This window comes from Pelecanus crispus, chromosome 3 (assembly GCF_030463565.1).
Source record: "Pelecanus crispus isolate bPelCri1 chromosome 3, bPelCri1.pri, whole genome shotgun sequence".
NCBI lineage: Eukaryota > Metazoa > Chordata > Aves > Pelecaniformes > Pelecanidae > Pelecanus > Pelecanus crispus.
The window spans coordinates 103,402,266-103,423,420 of NC_134645.1; the positions used below are offsets into that span (position 1 = coordinate 103,402,266).

Genomic DNA, 21,155 nt, shown 5'->3' on the forward strand with positions numbered 1-21,155 from the left:
GAAAGAAAAAAGAAAAAAAACCCAAAACACCAAAACCGTCACAGATGATTTACCACTAAATACAAGACAAATTGATCTATTTTAAGTAAGCCTGTGATACTGTAAAGAACCAGACAAATATCGAAACCAAAAACAAAATAAAAAATGAGCTGGTAGATCATATACTGCATATCTGTCCTCATGTGAGGACATTCTCTGTCCTAAGGTCTCCAATCTACCCAAGGCTGTCTTGTCCAGTTCAGTTATAAACTGTCTTAGGTGATCCCTAAAAGACTTTGCTGTATCTATTATTTCCCTGTCTTCCGTATAGAAAATTCCTGCAAATTTAGGTAAACTTCCCTACCAAGGGACATACGTCAAAACCATTCCTGTATTCTCATATTTTATGTGTATTCTATTCTGCAGACAATTATAATTTACACTTTTAGGCAGAGACAGTCATTGCATAGTGCAGTCCACATGTTGCTTATCTAATTGTTTACTTTGTGTAGATGTTCAGTGAGATTTTTAATACCTGCAAAAATTGAAGCAATTTTAAACAGAAACTTGTAACAGAAGGGATCAGTCAATGAGTCCTAACTATGTTTCTTTCTTAGTTTTTGAATTGCATAAATATATACATTACTTGGTGGGGAATGAATTCAAAGAATAAACTCCAATTGTAGCACCAACTTTACATACTGCTAATGAGAATATGCACAGAGCCATTCACTTGTTGTGGGGCAGAGCAGTGCCAGAAGGTTAGCGTAGCTGGAAAAAAACTAACTGAGAAAATAAAGACTAAAATAAAATCCACAAAGAAGAACGTGAGCATTTTTTTATATACATATATATATATACGCGCACACAAATAAACAAAAGATAAACACACAACAGATGATTGAGATGACTTTTAAAGTTACACTGATCTTCACAAAAAGTTGTGATTTCTAGATTCTTCCCCCATTATGGCAATTCTGATAGAATAATTGTATTTGATACAGAATGGTGATCTTTTAATGTTGACCTTCGATTAACTGATGGCTGAATATGGGTAACATGATTGCAAAACTTGCTAAAGTAAGTATAATGTTACCAGCAGAGTGCTAAAACAAAATGTTTTGTGTGGCTTTAAAAAAGAGACTAATCGTGAAGTCATTAGAATTCTCTCTTAAAAACAACAGATAATAGAAAATTGATTCTTATTTTTCCATTTTCTTACTTGTACTATGAGGACAAGTTCTCTAAAAGAGCACATATCTGTAACGACACACCAATCATCTTGAAGTCTTTTAATACATGAGTATTTTTCTATACATATACATGTACATCTATGCATATGTATATGTATGCATGTATATGTACACACACATACATATGTATTCATTGTGTCTGATGTTTTCCAGCTTTCAAATAGCAGTGCAATCTCGGCCTAGAGGCAAGACATGTAATATTTAATACTTTAGCCAAACATAATTGCTAGGAAAAGTCCTCATGCTAAAATGGCATCAATCAGTAAAACAGTGTAATCATGTGTACTTAATCATAGGTAGAAAATGCTAAAACAGTGAAGAAAATCTCTTTGTTAAGCATTTTATTATCTGAAGGCCTAAGTGGACATAAACTGATGCAGGGTAATAGCATAAAGCGTCATTATCATGTTGTTATATTCAGGCTTGAGTGACACTAAAAAAGCTGAATTTGTCTGATAACAAATGCATATTATTAAATTTGATAAGTTTTAAAATAATCACCATATTATCCATCATATAGCACTTCCTTTCATTTCATGAAATGAAAAAAAAAAAAATCAGTCTTTACAGAATGGTTCACACAAATAAAAGCCCCATTCTTCTAGCATGATTATGAGAAAGAAAAATCAGGGTATGTGATCCAGATGGAAGCCATTGCAGTGAAGTTTTCATTTTGGATGGCAGCGTATTTGAGATGTGTTTTCCTTTCGCCTTATAACCTTGATAAATCCCCAGCACACATTTATACTGTGCTTAGAATGAAACAGCGCACCTGGGCAAAAAATGTGCGATATCATGAAAACTTCATTAGCTGTTTCTGTCTCAGCTTGTGTGGAGCTGGAGTGTGCTAGTACTCAACCCTAGATACATACAATTTAAAATTAGGAACTGGTGAATTGGTTTGTTATTGCATCTTCTTGGTCTGTGCCAGATGAATGTGAAATATATAAACTGTAATTTTATATCAGGCTTGGTAGTTGCGTTAAAATGAGAAGTACTGATAATGTGTGATGATTTATATCTTACTTCTACTTCAAAAACTTGTTTAATCACATCAGTGTCTTTAAATGGATGAGCATCTTCCCATAACTTACACATCTGGTGTATTAGCTTTGAGTATTGCAGTACTCTGCTATCTTAATCCAGGAAATTCATTATCCAACATCTGTTTTAGAAGGCAGCTTGCGTTATCACCGGTGACAACTAGTTTCCATAGTTTCCACTGGAGTAATATATTGTATTTTCCACATCAGCACTCACTGCTGAATAGCAAACAAGTCAAATCATGGAGCTATACAATAACCAAAGAAGAGGAACTACAAAGTTTTACAGATAATTAAGCTATTGTATCAGATTTCAGCAATGAAAGACAAAACCATTGTCATTATGGGAGAAAAAAGAATCTAACATTTCTCATAGGCTACTGTGAAAATCAGGTTCTAGTACTGGATTTACTTTTGTCCTAGTTATACTAGCCTACAGGCTCAGATCATTGACTTTACACTTAGATAGCAAGCTATTTGTTGAATTTTTTACAGAAAACATTACACATATTTCTGCTGTTCTACTTTTACACCCCAAAGTTTTCCTCTAAAGTAGGATTATAACCCTTAATTGCTGTAGAACAACTCCATTCCACATTAATAAAAACACAAAATATTTGGCAGTACAGAGGATTGATAAACACATTTATGTATTAACTGTCAGAGTAGAAATATTTACCATTAGAATACATATCACTTGGGGAGTGAAAAAACAAAATCCAAGGATTTTATTCCCAGGAAACAAATTGCATAATCCAGTGCTGAATATTTTTATTGTCTGATTTTTAAATTTAAATGCATTCATTAAGCATGTGAGTTCACTTACACTTTCTTAGATTTTGTATGCCATGGGATAGAAATGGTCAAGTATGCTACCACAATGTGATTAAAAGCTGTAAAAACTAAAGGTAGAATTAAGTTCCCATTTAAAATCTTACCTTTAACTGTAGACAGACATGCTTGTCTGTGCAAATGTTTCTCTGACTGTCAGTGGTGTATGCCAAATACCGTTTTCAAAAAATTCTTGTGCTCGTAACATGAGTCATCAACATTTCTGCATTTTGAAATGGCCCTTTGAACCAGGAAAAAAAAAAAAAGCAGCTTTGGAGAGACTTTTCCTTTCATTGGCATAGTTTAGGTAACCAGAAAAAAATCCGTCAGTAAGTCAAAAAGTTTGATACTTTGTTAACTTATGACTGCGTATAAAAACAGTTAGGAAAAGAAAATGCGTGCCATGTTGAAAAATGCAAATGCATTTTCACAGCAGTAAGCACTAGTTGCTTGCAAAATCTGTGTTTGTGAATACAAGATGATTACAAATACAGGCACACACAATTGCACATAGAACTAGTAGGTTTACAACCCTGTCGAAATACATTTTTTTGTGTTTCCAATCTTCTGTGGCTGCACAACCATGTGCTTTGAAAACATGGCTGTAAATGTGTGCTGTCTTAACAAAATACAACGTGGAGAGAAACCCTAGCTAGTCTTAGCTGGGCATGTTCTACTGTGATGAGCTGTAACTTTCATGTCAAGAAAATCTCAGACCTAAAAGAAACAGAACTACTATGAAGATTAAATTACATCTTAAAGGAGGTGGGTGTGATGCTGTGAGTAAGAATTAATTTACATTTGCAGGAGAGTGTGATGACAATTGAACAGATCCTTTTTCAAAATTACTTCAGCTCACATTCTGGGAGTGTTTAATTCAGCATAAGAAATGTCTCATTCATCTGCAAAGTTTTCTATGGGTTACTAAGAACCTGAAACTTGTTTTTAAGCTGCCAAATTTATAATATAGGGTTTCCTTTCACGGAGTCACAGAGTGGTTGAGTTTGGAAGGGACCTCCAGAGGTCATCTGGTCTAACCCCCCTGCTCAAGCAGGGTCATCTAGAGCCAAGTGCCCAGGACTGTGTCCAGATGGCTTTTGAATACCTCCAGGGATGGAGAGTACAACCTCTGTGGGCAGCCAGTGCCAGTGCCCAGTCATCCTCACAGAAAAAAGTGGTTTTGCGCATTCAGATTGAATTTCATGTGTTTTAATTTGAACACATTTCCTCTTGTTCTGTCAGTGGGCGCTGCTGAGAAGAGTCTGGCTCCCTCTTCTTCATTCCCTCCCTTCAGCTATTTATGCACACCGATAAGATCCCCCCTGAGCCTTCTCTTCTCTGGGCTGAACAGCCCCAACTCTCGTAGCCTCATCTTATATGAAAGATGCTCCAGTCCATTAATCATCTTAGTGGTCTTATGACAGGTGCAGCCTGTCAGGCCCCATGGACTTGTGTATGTCCAGTTTGTTTAAGTGCTCCCTAACCTGGTCTTCCTCCACTGAGGGAGAGTCTTCCTTGTTCCAGACTTTCCCTGAGGTCTCAGGGGCCTGGGTTTCCTAAAGGCAGGTGAGACACCTATTCATGCTACAGGAAGGCACCTATTCACGCTATAGCATATGGTTTAGATGCTACTCTCAGTATTGCCCTAACTTCACATGTGAGTGAGCAGTTCCTTCCCCAGAAGAGATTTGTGGGACATGTCATGAACTGAGAACTACAGAAGTATGGACAGTTGGATGGTGCACAGGTCCTCAGAGCATCAAGAAGGAATACGATGGGAAAGGCTTCTGTGTCAAAGAATCATAGAATGGTTTGGGTTGGAAGGGACCTTAAAGATCATCTAGTTCCAACCCCCCCTGCCATGGGCAGGGACATCTTCCACTAGACCAGGTTGCTCAAAGCCCCATCCAACCTGGCCTTGAACACTTCCAAGGATGGGGCATCCACAATGTCAGCGACCTGTTCCAGTGCCTCACCACCCTCATAGTGAAGAATCTTTTCCTTATATCTAATCTCAATCTACCCTTTTCCAGTTTAGAGCCATTATCCCTTGTCCTGTCACTCCATACCTTAGTGTCCTTACGGTCTTATGGAAGTGTCTTTACTGAATGGATTAATTTAAATAATAAATGGACTGGGAAAGGTGGAAAAGCACTGATCCTGACTACAAATTTAACAGCAGACAGTCCCAGACTGAGGAGCCAAGATAGCATCTGATATCCAGTGATAATATCCAGTGGATATATCAACACTAATTTTGTGACTTTTCATAGTTACATCTTTTTTCTCTGCTTCAAATAATGGTATATTCTATTTGTTTGAAGACTTTGTCCTTTCATCAAGACAGATCTTCTTTGTTAATTGTCAAATAAGTACGCACAGAAAGTAATAAATCATGGAAAAATGACTTCTTGAATCAGGTAGTCATCTGCACTAGTTTTTTTCTAGATGCCTAACAAAAATAGAGCAGATTCCAGCTGAACAGTTACGATTTCCATCTCTAGCCTTTCTTCAAAGTTCAAAGTAGAGTTGCAAGTGCTGGCCTTAAACGGTGATGGAGTGCTTTTCCACAATGATGGTTGTGTTCCCAGCCAAAATCTTATTCCTATTTTTCACCCTTGAAAATAAAAATACAAGTTCATCTGCTGACATCTGTCTAAAAATTATTTTCTGCTTACAAATACTCATCAGTGCGTGAAAACCTGGCATCTTGGCCTTTTTTTTTTTATGTGTGTGTGATCTGTAGAAATTCTGTTTTCCAAATCTTCAAACATATGGCCCTGATGGAAAAAAAAAAGGGGTTAATGGGAGTTAGTTAGGAAGAAACAAGTGTTATTCCAAAAGCAGAAAACAAAATTATAGTTAAATAACAGTTGATTCTAGTAAAGTAAGGAAAAAGGAAAGATCCTCTCTTCTAAGACCTAGTAAATATAGGAAATCTTAGCCACCAGAACTTTGTGGCTTTGAATCAGGATACATTCTTGTTCCTCTGCTGAATTTCTCTGATACTGTGTCCTCTTGCAAAATAAAAACCAGAACATCCAGTAAGATGGGGATATTGGAAAAAAAAAAAAAATAATAAAAGAGAAAGAATGAAAGTGAGATTTTGTAGTGTACTGCAGGAACAACCTGAAGGATTTTCTGGTTGGAAGCTCTCAAATGAATAGTTTCTCCTAACTGTGAATTATGTTTAGGGAAATAAAAAATTCAGAAATTACAAGCAAAGAGACTCAGTAGGATACAGAAAAAGATATTTTAATAAGTCATGCTTGAGTCTTTAACCAGTCCCTAAGCTCCCCTCAGATGTTTTGGTTTAAAAAAACAAAGGGAAAAAAGGCAACATTTTCAAATACTGTGTTGGCTGTATAAAACTGCGTTGATGGTGCTTTGCATTGCATGTAGCACATATGGCCTTTTTCTTTCATTCTGGATATTTTAAGTTGGTGCTGGGAACTGGCGCTAGAGAGGTGAAGGAAAGATTGCTTTACCAATAGGACAAAACCTGGAGAAATTTGAAGTACTCCTGGTTTATGCAGTGCACCTGGCAGTGTTGGAAAAGATACTGGATAGGTTTCTATGGTGTATCTTTAATTTCTTTATATCTAGGTTTATGCTTAAATGTTTAACAAGAACTGATATATTTACAAATACTCTCTGAGACACTTAATCTCTGCCAATCTGAAATGGCCCCAAATTAAGACAATCGATGAGGTGAAATTTCCACTTAAAAGAAGAAGTCCTGGTGCACTCCCCAGAAAGTTGCAGAAATGTGGCACTTGTAAGGCTCTGCTTATGTTAAGAAAGGCTTGTTTGGAGGTTTCCCAGTATTGAAAAACCTATGGGATTGGCTCAGTAAGAGTGGAAAACTAATTTATTGGTCAGTAATATATATGGTAATATTTCAAAAAGATTCTTCTAACAGCTCTCTCAGCCTACTCTTGCTTCAAAACCCTTTTCATAAGGATGCGGATGATAGTCTTTACCAGTCTGCAGCCAGTATATACTCAAGAGCACAAATGACATTCGAGGGGAGCAGTTTATTATAGCAGAGTCCAGTCTCCAGAGAAGAGGTAGAACCACTTGAAAGTAAATTATAGGTTTGCTTTTGGTTTACTCCTGTCGTTTACACAGAAGGAAGTGTAGCATTGGGGTGGGCTTGCTTTTGGGGTTCTGAAGATTGAGGAATCCTGGGACACAGCTTGCCAAATATTTCAAAATAAAAATAAACTCAAAGTCACCCAGTTGGCATGCTCATGGTGATGGCAGTTGTCCAGAGAGCATTTTTGGGAAGTTAGTTGCAAACTCTTCCTTTAGCAGAGAGAAGGAAGTGGATGCTCAAAGGAAAGAGTACAGGCAAGAAGAGGTGTCTGATATCTGTCTTCTCATTTTCATCATGTGCAGAAAAATAAAGCTAATGGTTTAGCTGCTGGTGAACAGGCCTACAGGAGCAGACTTGAGAGCATTTAAAATTTCCTGTTTGTGTACCCTGAAATCACCAAGTTGAGTGATGAAAAAATCTGGGTTGTTAACAGCAATATCAGGTATGATAATTCTCAGAATACCTCAGTGAGGCTCTGGGATGACAGCAGGATAGCCTGGACTTCAAAATTTCAGGTTAAGACAGAAATTTTCAACCCAAGTTATTTATAGCAGGCTTTAGGAATCCAGGAGAATCATGAGACTTTTACCCAATCCACTTAGCCCAAGCAGCGGTGAGTGTAAATAACATTGCAGGTTAGTCAGACCTACTCAGGAGAGAGCTGGAATGGAAAATTTAATCTCATAAACCCCAGGGCTGGAAGGCTTAAATTCAATAAAATAATCTACCTTTGCTGCTAAGTAGAATTAGTTGCAGCCACCAGAAGTTGTGAGTACTCAGCACCTTGAGGTGTGATGAAGTTGTATGTGTTTGCCTTGGCTTGCTATGCTGAATTTAAATGCATAATGAGACATTGATATCCAGTACCTATCCAGTATCTATCCAGATTTGGCATTGAAATGAATGGCAGACATTGACAATTTAATTAAATTAAATACATTCCAGTTTTAATTAAATACATTTCAGTTAAAATAATTGATCATTTGAATTATGAAAAAAAGAAATAAACTAGTCTAAGTTAATTCCACTTACAGTACTCTTTCCTTCAACAAAACAACAGTGATGAAGTTACTGTTAATTTATTTAGTGTCCACTCATATTTTCTGTGATGAGCTAAATTATTATATTGAAAGGTGAGGTATTTAGTTGTCCTAAACTTGACACATTTAATTAAATTTAGGACATTTTACTTGAATTGAATGGAAAAGCAGAAGGAATTTCTAGCACGGATTTCCATGCTTCTGAAATCAATAAAGCAGAACTGGGTTAATTATGGTTAAATAATAGCTTGGAACTAATAGGTTCACAGTGACTTGTATTCAGTTCCAAATATTTACTCTGTAAGTCTATATAATATTTTAGCTGGAAAACATGTAATGTCTGGTGACGCCTATTTGTTCCATTATTGTTAAGATAAGTCACCATAGGTTTTCTAGCAGCATAGAAGACAGGTGAGGAGCCAACAGTGAGTGCATCATTCAGCTAATGCTGTTGTGTTCACAGCTGAAGCTTATTAGCACTGGGTATAATTTTTAGATAAAAATGAAGTTATATTTTCAGTTATATGACAAAAACCCTTGTATCTGCACAACTTGCCACCTGCCCCAGCTTTACGTCACAGAAAAGCACTGAAACCACTGGCATCTTTTTTCTTAGTCAAGAATACAGGGCTGATTTCAAACCCCAAACGTGATTCTAGGGCAAAATCAGGGGTGGGATTTAAGACCATCAGGGGTTGTCCTAACAGCCACCAAGGCTCTGGGTGCCTGGTTTGGATGTGTTTGTGGGGTTTGTATGTGTGGGGTGGCTGTCCTGAAGTCCTGAAAGCAGGTGGAGTCAGCGGCTCTCACACGAGGACTCTGAATCGGCGTATCACATTTGTGCCGAATGGGAAATCTGCTCGGTGAATTCAACCTATGTGGCTCTTGGCTAACAGCTGCCGGGATCCTCTGTCCAGCTGGAATTACTGAGTCCAGTTTTAAGGTGGCACTGAGCTCAGCAAGGTACTTCAGTGCATATGAGTCCTCCTCACTCATATGTTGAAACACCTCTTCAATCTGACCTTGTATTTCTAGGATTAAAAAAAAAAAAAAAAAATCACTCTCTTAAGGCTCATTTCCTAATTATGCAACCATATTTTCACTATCCCAATTCAGGCTGCGAATTTAAGAAAGGAGATTTATGTCCAGGATCATGTTAGCCATATTACTAGCCATATTCATAATACTCCCTTAGGAGCGGGTCTACAGTATATGCTGTATTTTAAATACCTATACTTGCGTTCATACAAATTTAATAAACAATTACAGAATGTTTTTGCTTTAGCTATTTAGGAAAGACTGAAGAATTAGTTCTAATATAAGAGAGTGATTAACATTTGGCTTGGAAAAAGTTCTAGGAGCGTTCCTTTCACCCAGTTCTCACGTGTTCATTATCTGCTATAACATAAGAAAGAAAAAGCAGTATTTCATCTCTGTGAATAAAAAAGTAACTTAATCACTCCTTTTTTTGCGAATTTCTGACTCATGGCACAGAATTAAATTTAATAAGGTTTTTCTTTGATGAAGGGACAGATTAATAGCTTCAAAGAGACCTAGACATTTCAATACGATTCAGTGATGGGCATTCATAATAAGCAGGGAGGACCACCATATATGCACTTACATACTATTATTTAAATATTGGTAAAAAATGAAAACAAATATAAAAAAAATGTTTGCAAGTGCAGAACTGTATGCATTTCAGTAAGTAGTTAAGCAGCTAGGTAGGGTCACTCTTTTAAAATACTTTTAAATGCCTCTAAAATACTTTGATATGCCTATAGCAGCATAATAATGTGAAATGGAAAGAAACTGAACATGTGTTTTCCAAGCCCATTTTACCTCCTTCCCTTCTTTCCCCCTTTCAGTGCCATGTATAATTGCTGATTGTATTGCTTGGAAATGATGGAAAAGTATTGAGTGCTATTTGTTTCTTTTATTACAGGAAATATGTTGAGATATTACAAAGTTGGAGTTTAATCTTCAATGATAAGATTATCATGATGAAACTCTAAAAGTTTAGTTTAAATTCTATCATGTTCCGTTTCTATAAAAATAAACCAGTTTATAAGAAAATACACCAGTGGGTTTGCAAGTCAGAAATGAAGTTGAAGAAGTTATATGCTAATGAATCTAGTATTATGTAGGGTATATGATAGCTAAGTCTGACTTTTTTTATCCCATTTGCATCTCTCCAATATACCAGAGGTTCTCCTCTTGAGAATGCAGTTTGCTCCTGTGTCCAATGCATATCATCAAGATCACCTGATGCAGGAAGATACCATATTTGGAGCAACACTTAAGCGTATGCAGAAGCTGGCACGAAATACAGAACCTCATATACTAAATGGAATATCTTGCTATAAATGCATCTGTTTAAAAGCTGGTTTCCCACTTCTGGATGCTGTTTATAAATAGATTTTTTACCTAGAAGTTTTCTGGCACCATTCCACAGAACAGCCTACGCCTCTCCCTCCACTAAACTGCCACACCTAGGGTTAATAGTCGTGACTGATCTGGAGCTTCAGTTGCTTCTGTTCAGATGTTCTCAGTGAGAGGGTCCTTCAGCTGTGGAGCTTTTTTCGCTCTTCGCCTCAAGCCTAGATTTTTTGTATTTGGTCTAAAGCCGGTCTTCTTGTGCAGCCACCTGGGGAGGGATGGGTTAGATGCACCGGCCATGAGTCAACATAAGAAGCTAAAAGATTTTAAGATGCAGAAATTTTGCTACCTGGTAATAAGCAGGAATTAGCTGATATTCTGTTGTTAAAAAAAAAAAAAAAAAGAGCAGTCATAATTGTGTTAAAGTACCTGAAACTTTCTTTAATGTATGCTGCAGAGCAGAAAAGGAGACACTATAAATACAGATCTCCTGGTGGATAATCTTATTTACAAGGGTTTATGCAATAACAAAATAAAATACATTCAAATTAAGTAATAAAAAATATAGAACTGATAACATTTTAATCATGTTATATATTAAATTGTTGAGCTTGAAATTCTGACAATATTTTCATCTGTATCTGGCTGCATTAAAACTGAGCACTTGCTCAGTTTTATACACTTCATTCCTATTCTTTCATACACTGTGTACTTTAAAAAGAGTGGAGAGGCACTTGGGAATGAGTATATCTGTACTTGGTACATGGTCTAAGCTTTTCTTTGTAAGTGATTTTCTACCTCCTGTTACTGCTTGTCATTACCTTAATCATCTTTCATTTTGTCTCAAATCTTATTCTGAAAAGACAGAACTTACATCTTATACCTGATGCACACCTGCCTAATGGAATTATTAAATCAGCTTTTTTAAACTTACGTACTTGAGAAAGGACATTTTGCTAATTTATCGAGCTTGCCATTTGTTTTGTTTTTCCAGTGGCACGATTTCAACTTTTCTTATTTGGTACGTTTCTTCCCTTTCCTTTCAATATTTTTTGTTTATTTATTTCTATATTTGCACTCTTTCTCACTTGAAGTTTGCCATAAACTTCAGAAAGTTGAGTCTAAATTATTTTAATATTTTTAGTTTCTGTGACAGTTCAGACGGTGACCCTGAGATTCAACAGCAGCATCTTTTCACTGTCTTTTCCTCATGCTTATTGGATTTAGTGTGGAGAGGGGGACTCCTCGTATACCTGCTTGTTCTCTTGTGGTTGTCCTCTGTATCATTACACTGGCTACCCACAAATCTCTCAATACTGAAACTAATTTAGCAGTTCGAACCAAGCAGATTTAAAATATCTTTGATTCCAGCAGCGAAAATTGCTCTTGTATTTTTATGGTGCTATTATAGACCATCTTCCCAGCATGTTTTGTTTTATTTTTTCCCTTAGCATGCAAAAAAGTCTTGGTTCTGGGGAGGATGTGCTATGCTGTTTGGTTTGGGTTAGTCAGATTTCTGTGTAGGAGGAGTGCATGAGAAATGCAGATGCTGTGTTTTCTGCCTCGACCTCTGACTAGGGAGAATGCTGAGGCACTGCTGCCTCTCCAAAGCCGAGCCCTGATAGTGGTTTCTAGAAGGAGTTTCCGTGCCTCCTGCTACGACTGGTGAAGGAAAGTCTTCATCCTTTTTCTTGCTGTCAGTCCGGCTTTGCCCCAGTCTGTGCCACCAGTTGCTTCTCTGCCAAGCAGCTGCGCCAGGCAGCGATGCTGCTGGTGCTGGTGCAGTGCCATCAGGAGAAGAGACAATGCTGCTCTGCTCGGTGACACAGGTGGTCTTGTTTATTCTGAGCCTGCAAAGACCTACCCAGACACAGGCTATGGCTAAACTGGATGATCAAAGAGAGATTCAGAGTTCCTGAAGGGATCCACATGCAGGACCTAGACCAGAACCCAGGTTAGTCTAGAGAAATCCTTATTCTGGAAAAATGGAGGACCAAACACACAGGCTACCATCCCCACAGGTCCTCTATCGAGACACAGTGCTGCTGTGGTGAATCCACCCTTCTGCCAGCTCCTGCTCCCGGATGTTACAGCTGGGTCTGTGGTGACTGAATTTAAGATATTCTCTATCAATCTCCTGACTTAGAATCAGACCACGGTTATTAATAGATTTTCATATAAGTTAGTAGCATTAGTAAGAACATTTCCGCTCTGTGTTTGTAATAGACAGTGCTTGCCAAGATACTCCTTACTCGAAGGACAGCTCATGTTATCTTAACCCTATATTGCAATAAGTCAAAAAAAGACTAATGTTGCTTTAAAAACTTAATTCTTGTGTTGTATATCAAGTTCAGTCCCAACATGCTATGTGCAATCAACTTGTACAGATAATCCCCTAGTGCGATTTTTAAAAGTTCTAAAATGATTCAGAAGCCATAAAAGAAAGGGCACTCAACAAACTCGTAGTAAGATATTTTCTTGCCCAGATTTCTCATCCTTCATTGCTCTTTCCAGTCTTTTCAGGTTGAGCAGCATTTTTTGTTTACTGTGCCATGTGGGACCGAGAAAGCGTAGCCATAGCCAGGCTGGATGAGGCAGGCACGTTAAACAAGAGTAAACATGTCTGAATTTTGCTGGCTGCTGTTGCCATCCCTGCTATCCTTGACAAGGGGGCTGCAAACCTACAGCAGTGGGTTAGCAGGAGGCAATACAGGTCTCACCTGGCATAGCTGGGGAAAAAAAGATGCATAGGTACTATGTATAGCTTGTTACTTTCATTGGCTTTAATGTAGACTATAGTAGACAGTTACTCCAGCCTTAAGAGCAATTAGTGATTTCATTAGTAGTGGAGCTCCAACAAACAGCTGGGGAAGAGCAGTGGCAGTCCCACTCCTCTCCCTGCCTCCTTTGAAGCAACTGGGTTTTCCCGGAGGAAGACCAGCCATATCACATCCCTTCCTTCCTAGGAGCTAGTGTAAACACCCAGTGCGAATCCATAACAATTTCTTTAGGAGTAGGTGGCTACACCCCGCTTCCTGCAGCCTGCTGTATGTCCTCTGTTCATATTAACAATTCGCTTATATGTACCCTTCAAGTGACAGCTGTAAATAAGCAAAAGTCTCCGGCAGCCAGAATTCAATTGAAATTAAATTCGGGGATAGGGAGCTGTCAGCTAACTGACTTCTGTGGCATCGTAGCTGTCATCTGAATGAATTGCAGACCACAGTATCCATTTGTCTGGGGGGCTGTGAGCAAGAGGGGTGGAACAAATTGGGGCAAGTGGCTGAAATTTAATACAGGTTTCTGCAAGTTTTTCAAATGCCATGCACCCATCTTCAGTGTGATTATTTTGTGTGGCTAACAGCATTTCCATGTAAACTGGAATAATCTTCATTTGAAAGCTGTCTTTAGTATGAAAAAAAAATTAATTGATTATACAATCTGATGAGGCTTATGTTGCTCTGTTCTAGCAAAGACTAAAATATCTGGGTTGAAGTTCCATAGCAGTTGCCTATGCACAATTTACAATCTGGGATTGGCAGCTTCTCTTCAGATGCCGAGGAGCAAGACATCCCCCCTCCCTTCCATGCTGCTTGTAGAGTGTGGTGCCCCATGCTGATGATGCCAGGCAGATTTAATTGTGCGTGCTCAAAGAGAAAAATGACATCCACGCTTGGGTTAGTACTCTCTGTGGCAAGCTGACAAATCCCCCAGCTGTCAACTAACCTCAAAGGCGAGTGTACGTGGCTCCAGCTTATGTCTGCTTGCATTCTGCCCATAGGCATTTATAAGCTGAAATTCATATTGGCTGCAACACATTCCAACTGCTACTGAGAGAAATGTATGGTCTGCTTTATGTGTTTCAATCTCTAAGGGTGACCCACACAATTAAGGTTTATTTTTCAGACAGACTGTAAGCAGGTAAAGACAGCAATTTTTTGCATATGTGGCAAGTGAAAGGGCATAATGTTTATGGCTATGGATCTGGCTAAGTTGCTGATTGCTTAGAGAAAATCGTTTCTTCCTTGGGCTCAGATGGATTATATTTATATTTTCATGTATTTATTGGGGTTACTGGCTGCCAGAGAACTGCGTGCACACAAAACGTCCTTACATAAGTGCCAATATATATGGGCAAATGCAGAGAGGCATGTGTTGCTAATGCAATACTGGAGTCACAGAGGAGGACTTCTGGCAGAATCATTGTCACTTGTGGTGCACTGCAGGCTGTCCATCTAAACCTATCATTACCTGGCACCTATGCTCTAGTGAAATAATCAGACCAATCTGCAAATGGGCAAAAAGCCATCTTAACAGATGGCTTTGACTGTAGGTAACCAGGAAACCATGCATATACATTAAACATGGGTTCAGAGAGCATGGGTCTTATCTAGGAACATCAAAACAGCTGTTGGTTTTGAGGTCCTCCGTATACTGTTGAGAACATATGCTATACCCATCAGTCACCCACACAGGGTGGGCCTGAGCCAGCTCCCATGGTTCTGATGAACTTTGTAGGAATTGCTTGGTTGGGCATGGTCTCAGCTACAGATTAATCTCATGTTTTGCTATGAACCTTGAATTTGTATTAGAGAGACAAAAACATGAAGTTTGAGGATGCAGTTGCATCCACCTAATTTGCATGCCCAGCTGAGGCACAGTCTCACCCAAATTTTAGGTGATGGAGAGGGCTATCCAACCTACCTGGCACAATTATCTAAGTTTCCTAAGTAGAGAGTGATAGAGAGAGGCTTTAGATATGTGCGGGGAAAAGTCCGATATGTTTACATTTTGAATGCATTGGAGTCTTAGAACAGGATCTTAGAATATAAAGGAATAACAGGAAATGCCAAATACCTCTGTCAGCTCAGGATTTAGTTTATCAAGCTCTTCTGCTAGTGAGTAACTAGTGCAATTCTTTTTTGTAACAGTCTGATATTAAAGCACTCAGATAGAAAGTGGGAATTCCTGGGTTCTTGGCCTCTTCAGTATAATAAACTGCAGATCCTGACCCCATGAGTCCAGGTGAGTGGTTCTCACCATGCTTTGAAGTGGAATCATAGCACAGCTCACTCTCGTGAGGCCACAATGAACGCAAAGAAGCAGCGACTCCAGGGAGGTCCTCACCACCAGTTATTTTCACAGGCTTGGTGCTTCCTCATATACACAGGGGAGCATGAGGAGAATGTCTCTTTTAGTGTCCAAAATTAGTATGTATCTAAAAAGAAACAAACAAGTAAAACTGGGCCATATTCTCATCACCTAGCTCCACCTAAAATTCACTGGGACTTCTGTGTCCTATTGGCTGGCTGTGGGTTTTCCAAAGCATGTACTCAATGGAAAGTTTAGGCTAATTGGAATTTAAGCTGCCTGAAAATAGCCCCAAGGCAGCAACATCAGGATTTAGGGGAGATGCCCTAGCTTCAGTGAATCTATGCAAATACACGGAGCCCTGGAGCTCTTTTACTGATGCTGGGAGCTGGGCAGGATGCCCAGTCCAAATCCAGGAGTCCAAATCCATCTCCTGTTTCCTTTCTGCTACCTGAGCGCAGGAAGAGAGGATCGCAGGATGGGGCATATACATATGTCTGTGAGTGTGGTGCTCTCTGTTGGCAACACAGAGCTTCAGAGAATATTATGTGCCTGAGAGAGAAAGAGTGTTTTGTAGTTCAGGCAGTGCAGACTGAGATTTCCAGGACCATAGGACCTCTGCATAGGCCAGCTGTAAATTTGAGTTATTGATGCCTTGGGACCTTTGGGAAGCACTTTAAGAGTTATAGAGAAAATAACCACAAGAAAAGCATTTATTTTTGTGACTACTTTTTCACTCGGTTAAAATCAAGGAATTTGATGACTTAAATACAAGGTGTTAATACGTAGTTGTTTGTCTGTAGAATTACGACTCCCGCAAATCTGTCCTAGTAGTAGCAACACCACATGGAGGACAGTCTGCTCTTTGCATGATACATGGCTAGCTTAACTGTGTAAGGAATGTGTGTATGCTATAAAATGTCATCTGTATAAGGGACCAAGTGAGCCGTATTCATACTTCAAAATTGTCAATGTGAAGAATTGTGATTATCATTTTAGGTTTGACTTGCATAACTCTGCATTCTTAAGGTAGTTTGCATTTAACCTAAATTACTCTTCCCTTATCTATGGAGTTAGAATGAAATTCAGCTGTCACAGATAAGAGTAATGATATTTATAAATAGTGCAAATCATTCATACACATGGAAATAACTTAAATGTGAGAAGCACATCAGGACAGGAGATCACAGTCCTTAAGGGATTGATTTATCCTTGACTTCTATGAGCCTTTGTTATGCTAATAGTAGATGTATATTCCCAAAATCCGTTGCGTCTGTCTATGCCTTACTCTTTGATTTCTTTATTAACTCTCCTCCCTTGTCACTACGTGTTCTTGTTAATTCAGATCAGGTTTTGCAGCTTGCGTCATACTTCGCTATTTTTTCACAAAAATGGTTTCTTGAGCTCTCTAGCAGCTTAGGTGCTAGAAGGGCCCCTGGGTGAGCTGCCACCGGTCGGACTCTGGCACTAACGGGTTTCCTCTGTTCCTAGAGCAGTCAAGGCAACCAACCTAATTAATCATTCCCAGCCCGCATTAATAAAAATAATTTTGGTAATTTGGGGTAAATATGTTCATATACTCTAGAATACTGAACGTTTTATCTAAATACGTAATTTGGGTTATAGGCACTTACGTAAACATGATGGTCTATGGTGGCCCTGGGTGCTACTGACTTTGCTAAGGTTGTAAATCCTTGGTATTTCTAAAGTCAAGATGCATGTTTAGGTGAATAGTCATGGGCGTGGGTGGTTAGCTCACCTACAGTGGTTATTTGCAAACATTGGCCACTGTGACACGAGTAGATCACACCCTCCGTATCATCAATAAATGGAAAAGCTGTTTATAGGTAATAGTCTTTAAGGATATAAACAAGAGCAAAACATATAGGTTAATGTAGATTATCAGCTGTAAGAATAGCCGTAAGACTATTAGCTATAAGAAAAGCTAAGAAGTATAGAACATTTCTCATGAGCTTATTTTAATAACGAGAAGTCGGGGGGGGGGGGGGGGTTCTGAAACACAATACACCACTGCAGTGTGTAGCTACTTCATTATACCTTCTTCAGTACAGGTATGTCTTGCAACATCTTGTACTCTCTCTTGGGTCTAGATATATATGAAACATCAGCAGCATAATTTTGCTCATGTGCTAGTCTCTGAACTCAGCTACAATTAAATATTCAGCAGGATAGTCTGTCTCTAGCTAGACTCATGTAGCAGTTATGAAAGATTAATTCAGTGTTATGTTTCTGTTTAATGAAGGAGCTGAAGTGAGCATTTCTGGTGAAAATATCAGATTTCAGGTTTAGAAATTATTATCCTTACTGTGCTTTTTAAAGGGCACATAAGATAAATGATCTGTATAGAGTTACCATTTTTTATTGAAATCTTTCTCTTTCAGAATACCTGCCCCAGCATCTTAATTACAGTCCTCCCTGTACTTTCTTGTCTTTACCTTGCCGTTTCCAAATACATTGTACATATTTCTTAACTGGATATGCAGTAAATAACCTGTAGAAAAACTAAGGACATTGCATAACAGAATGGTATAGATTTGCAGATCCTGCTGTATATTATAAATTTAATTTGTATTTTCTGTTTCATCAGTACTAAGATTTTAAATGCTATGTGTATCTGAGGAAGGAATAACATCTTTGAGGTAATTTCTGGTAGAATTCATTTATACGGTAATGTTCCAAAGGAGAGAGATTAAAGCAGCAACACAGAAAGTTCCAATTTCTGTCCCTTGCAGGTCCTTTCTCTCCGCCCCGCAATCTTTCTCTTACGAAATTTCCTTGTATTATTAATGAAGTTCAGTCCCAGCACTGGTGTGGAATCTGACGGGTAAACTCAATCAGCAAAGTCTGAAGTCCTAATCCCTGTAAAGCCAGCGTGAATAACAGATGATATTAAGCAAGGCACAGTAAATGGTACCTGTTCAGCAATTGCTGTAAATGTGACCTCATTGATTCTATCTGTTTTTTTCCCTCTGTGTTTTATGGAGCACATTGATTGAGGAAGATGTCTTTGGCTTATTATCGTTAATGTTAGAATGATAGAAAAATGTGCAAAAAGATTTGGGGATTGGTGTGAACTGAAAGCCATTATCTGGTTTATTAGCAAATTAGGGATTTGTTTTTAATTGTGAGTCTGCTGCAAATATCACACACTGTATTGTATAAATGGGGCTCTTCTGAATTTCGTTAATAGATTTTACTCTAGCTACACTCCCCAGAAATTTAGAATGGAAATCATGACCAGGCCTACACTCTCTTAGAACACAACAGGATCAGCATCGTCTCTTCAAACAGATTTCCTGGACCTGCTCAGGAAGGAGAAGGAATGGGCTAGGCCCCGGTTCCATCTCACTGTTCGCTTGGTCTTTAACTTGGCTAAAACGAGGTGTCACTTGTAATGCATCCTGAACAGTCGCCCACCCAAGAAGCAGCAGGCACTGGTAGCATTTTTGGACCCTTGCACGGCAGTCAATGGCAGTTGCCTGTGGAAGGATGGAAAGACTGAAGGGATGAAATTCAATAATCCTTTCAGTTTTGAAACACTAATTAGCTGTCGCACAGTTCTGCTGCAAGTGAGCCGGCTACCGCAGTTGCCTCTTATTATCGTGATCAGCAGGTGAAGAGCTGAGTATAAAAGGAAGGAAGCTAAAGAAAAAGGAACTTCTGACTGAGACAAAGGTTGCAAAATAAGTAAAAATTGCCCAATATTATGTATTTTGTATCAGTAAGAAAAGGAAATTCATCCGATGTTCTGTTTACTGAAGCCAGCAGAAGCTTGCAGTGCTGGAGTCGATACCCTGCAGTCTTAGAATGGGCCTATTTTATATCATTTAATGATTTTATGTAGTAAACATAGCTTTGTTACTTCTGAGTCCTAAAGAGAGAGCTCCTTTCAGAAAGTGTTTAGTGGATATACAGAATAACTGAAGGCTGCATTCAATGATGCTAATTGGTATTGGATTAAATCATCCAATCAAATGACTAGTGTAATGTTTGCATGCTAAGGTGCAATATAAGGTGGAATTTGTGTTTTAAGTGCGTAAAGGTAGCCAGGGATGTCTGCCAAGAAATATAAAATATTTATAATATGCATTTTTTGATCTAATTTCCAGTTGTTTGAGATTGGTACCTTTTGTATGTGAAAGTCCATTTGCATCTTGTATACAGATATGTTCTTGGTGTCTGCTTTGTGTTTATGCCTTCTGTGCCTTGTGTGTTTTGTGTGTACGTGTTCTTCACAGCCACCGTAACTACCCATATAAATTTGTCTGTCCACATTACAGATAGTTGTCCACTCGCACTGTATGGTTTTTCAGCATGCAGGTGATAATGCAGAGCAGTTTACCCAAATACCATCCATGTAATTTCTGCTTTGGGTGGTTTGGCAGCTCAGCCAAAATACAAAGTTTCAGCAAGTTTCACCTTTTGCATTTCAGGATTATAATGATGAAATTCGCCAGGAGCAGCTGAGAGAACTGTCGTATTTGAACGGTTCTGAGGATTCAGCACGTGGACGGGGCATTCGAGGAAGAGGGATCCGTGTGCCACCCGCAGCGCCTTCAAGGTATGGTAACCTGAGCTACTATACTAATAGCTTTAGAAAGTGTAAACAATGGTAAAACAAACATAGTTTAAAAATAAAAAATGAAATCACACACACATCATGGTCAGTAAACAAAAATGTTTTTCTTCTGATAACTTCTGTGGTCTATGTTGCGCCAGGTTCTCTGACCTACAGTTCACAGGCTACAGTGGGTGTTATACAAGTATCAAACAACAAATCAGAGCAGATTATGAAGCCAGTGAAAGGATATTTCTAGGAAAGAATATTGTTATGCCAGCACAGAATCGATATGGTCAGTAGCATAAAATCATTGCTCAATAAAATAATATAGTCAGAGAAGGCTACATAGTCTGGATGGAACTTTATTTGCCAATTACTTACTTCTTCTGTATGCATATTATATCTATAATATGTATAGTGCATTATATATTATTTGTTGTATGGGTTATCAGTTTTGTATGAATTTCATTGGCATCATCTAAAAACATTGGTGTATAAATGTTTCCTGAATTTGTCCAAGTATTTTTTCATATATAGGTAACAGATAGCCCTGCTTGTTCACAAGGCCAGCGTATAATCTTAATACACTCTTTCAGACTCATTTTTCACTGTGAACCCTTAAGAAATTTGTTGCCTCAGGCATCTAAGTTACCTAGCTACTTCTGGGCATCCATAGAGATAATTTCAGGATGGGTCCTAAGAAATCCACTTTCATTTTGGAGGAAATAGGATATGGAGGTACCTTATTTTATGCTGACAGAGGAGTTGTTCTTTGGTAATTGAACTGGCTGATCTTGCCTATGACCTTCCCCACCTCCCCCCCCCCCCCCGCCGAAGGTGTCTATCATGTTTTCCCTC

The 21,155-nt window shown here is 38.6% G+C and overlaps 1 protein-coding gene across 2 annotated transcripts in view; it reads left to right on the top strand.

Annotated features, from left to right (window-relative positions):
- Positions 1–21,155, top strand: part of KHDRBS2 (KH RNA binding domain containing, signal transduction associated 2) — a 466,021-nt gene that overhangs the window by 318,230 nt on the left and 126,636 nt on the right. For both annotated transcript variants that reach the window (XM_075707793.1, XM_075707794.1), the window contains exon 5: positions 20,170–20,297. In XM_075707793.1, the coding sequence (XP_075563908.1) occupies positions 20,170–20,297 (128 nt within the window). The remainder of the gene's footprint in view (positions 1–20,169; positions 20,298–21,155) is intronic.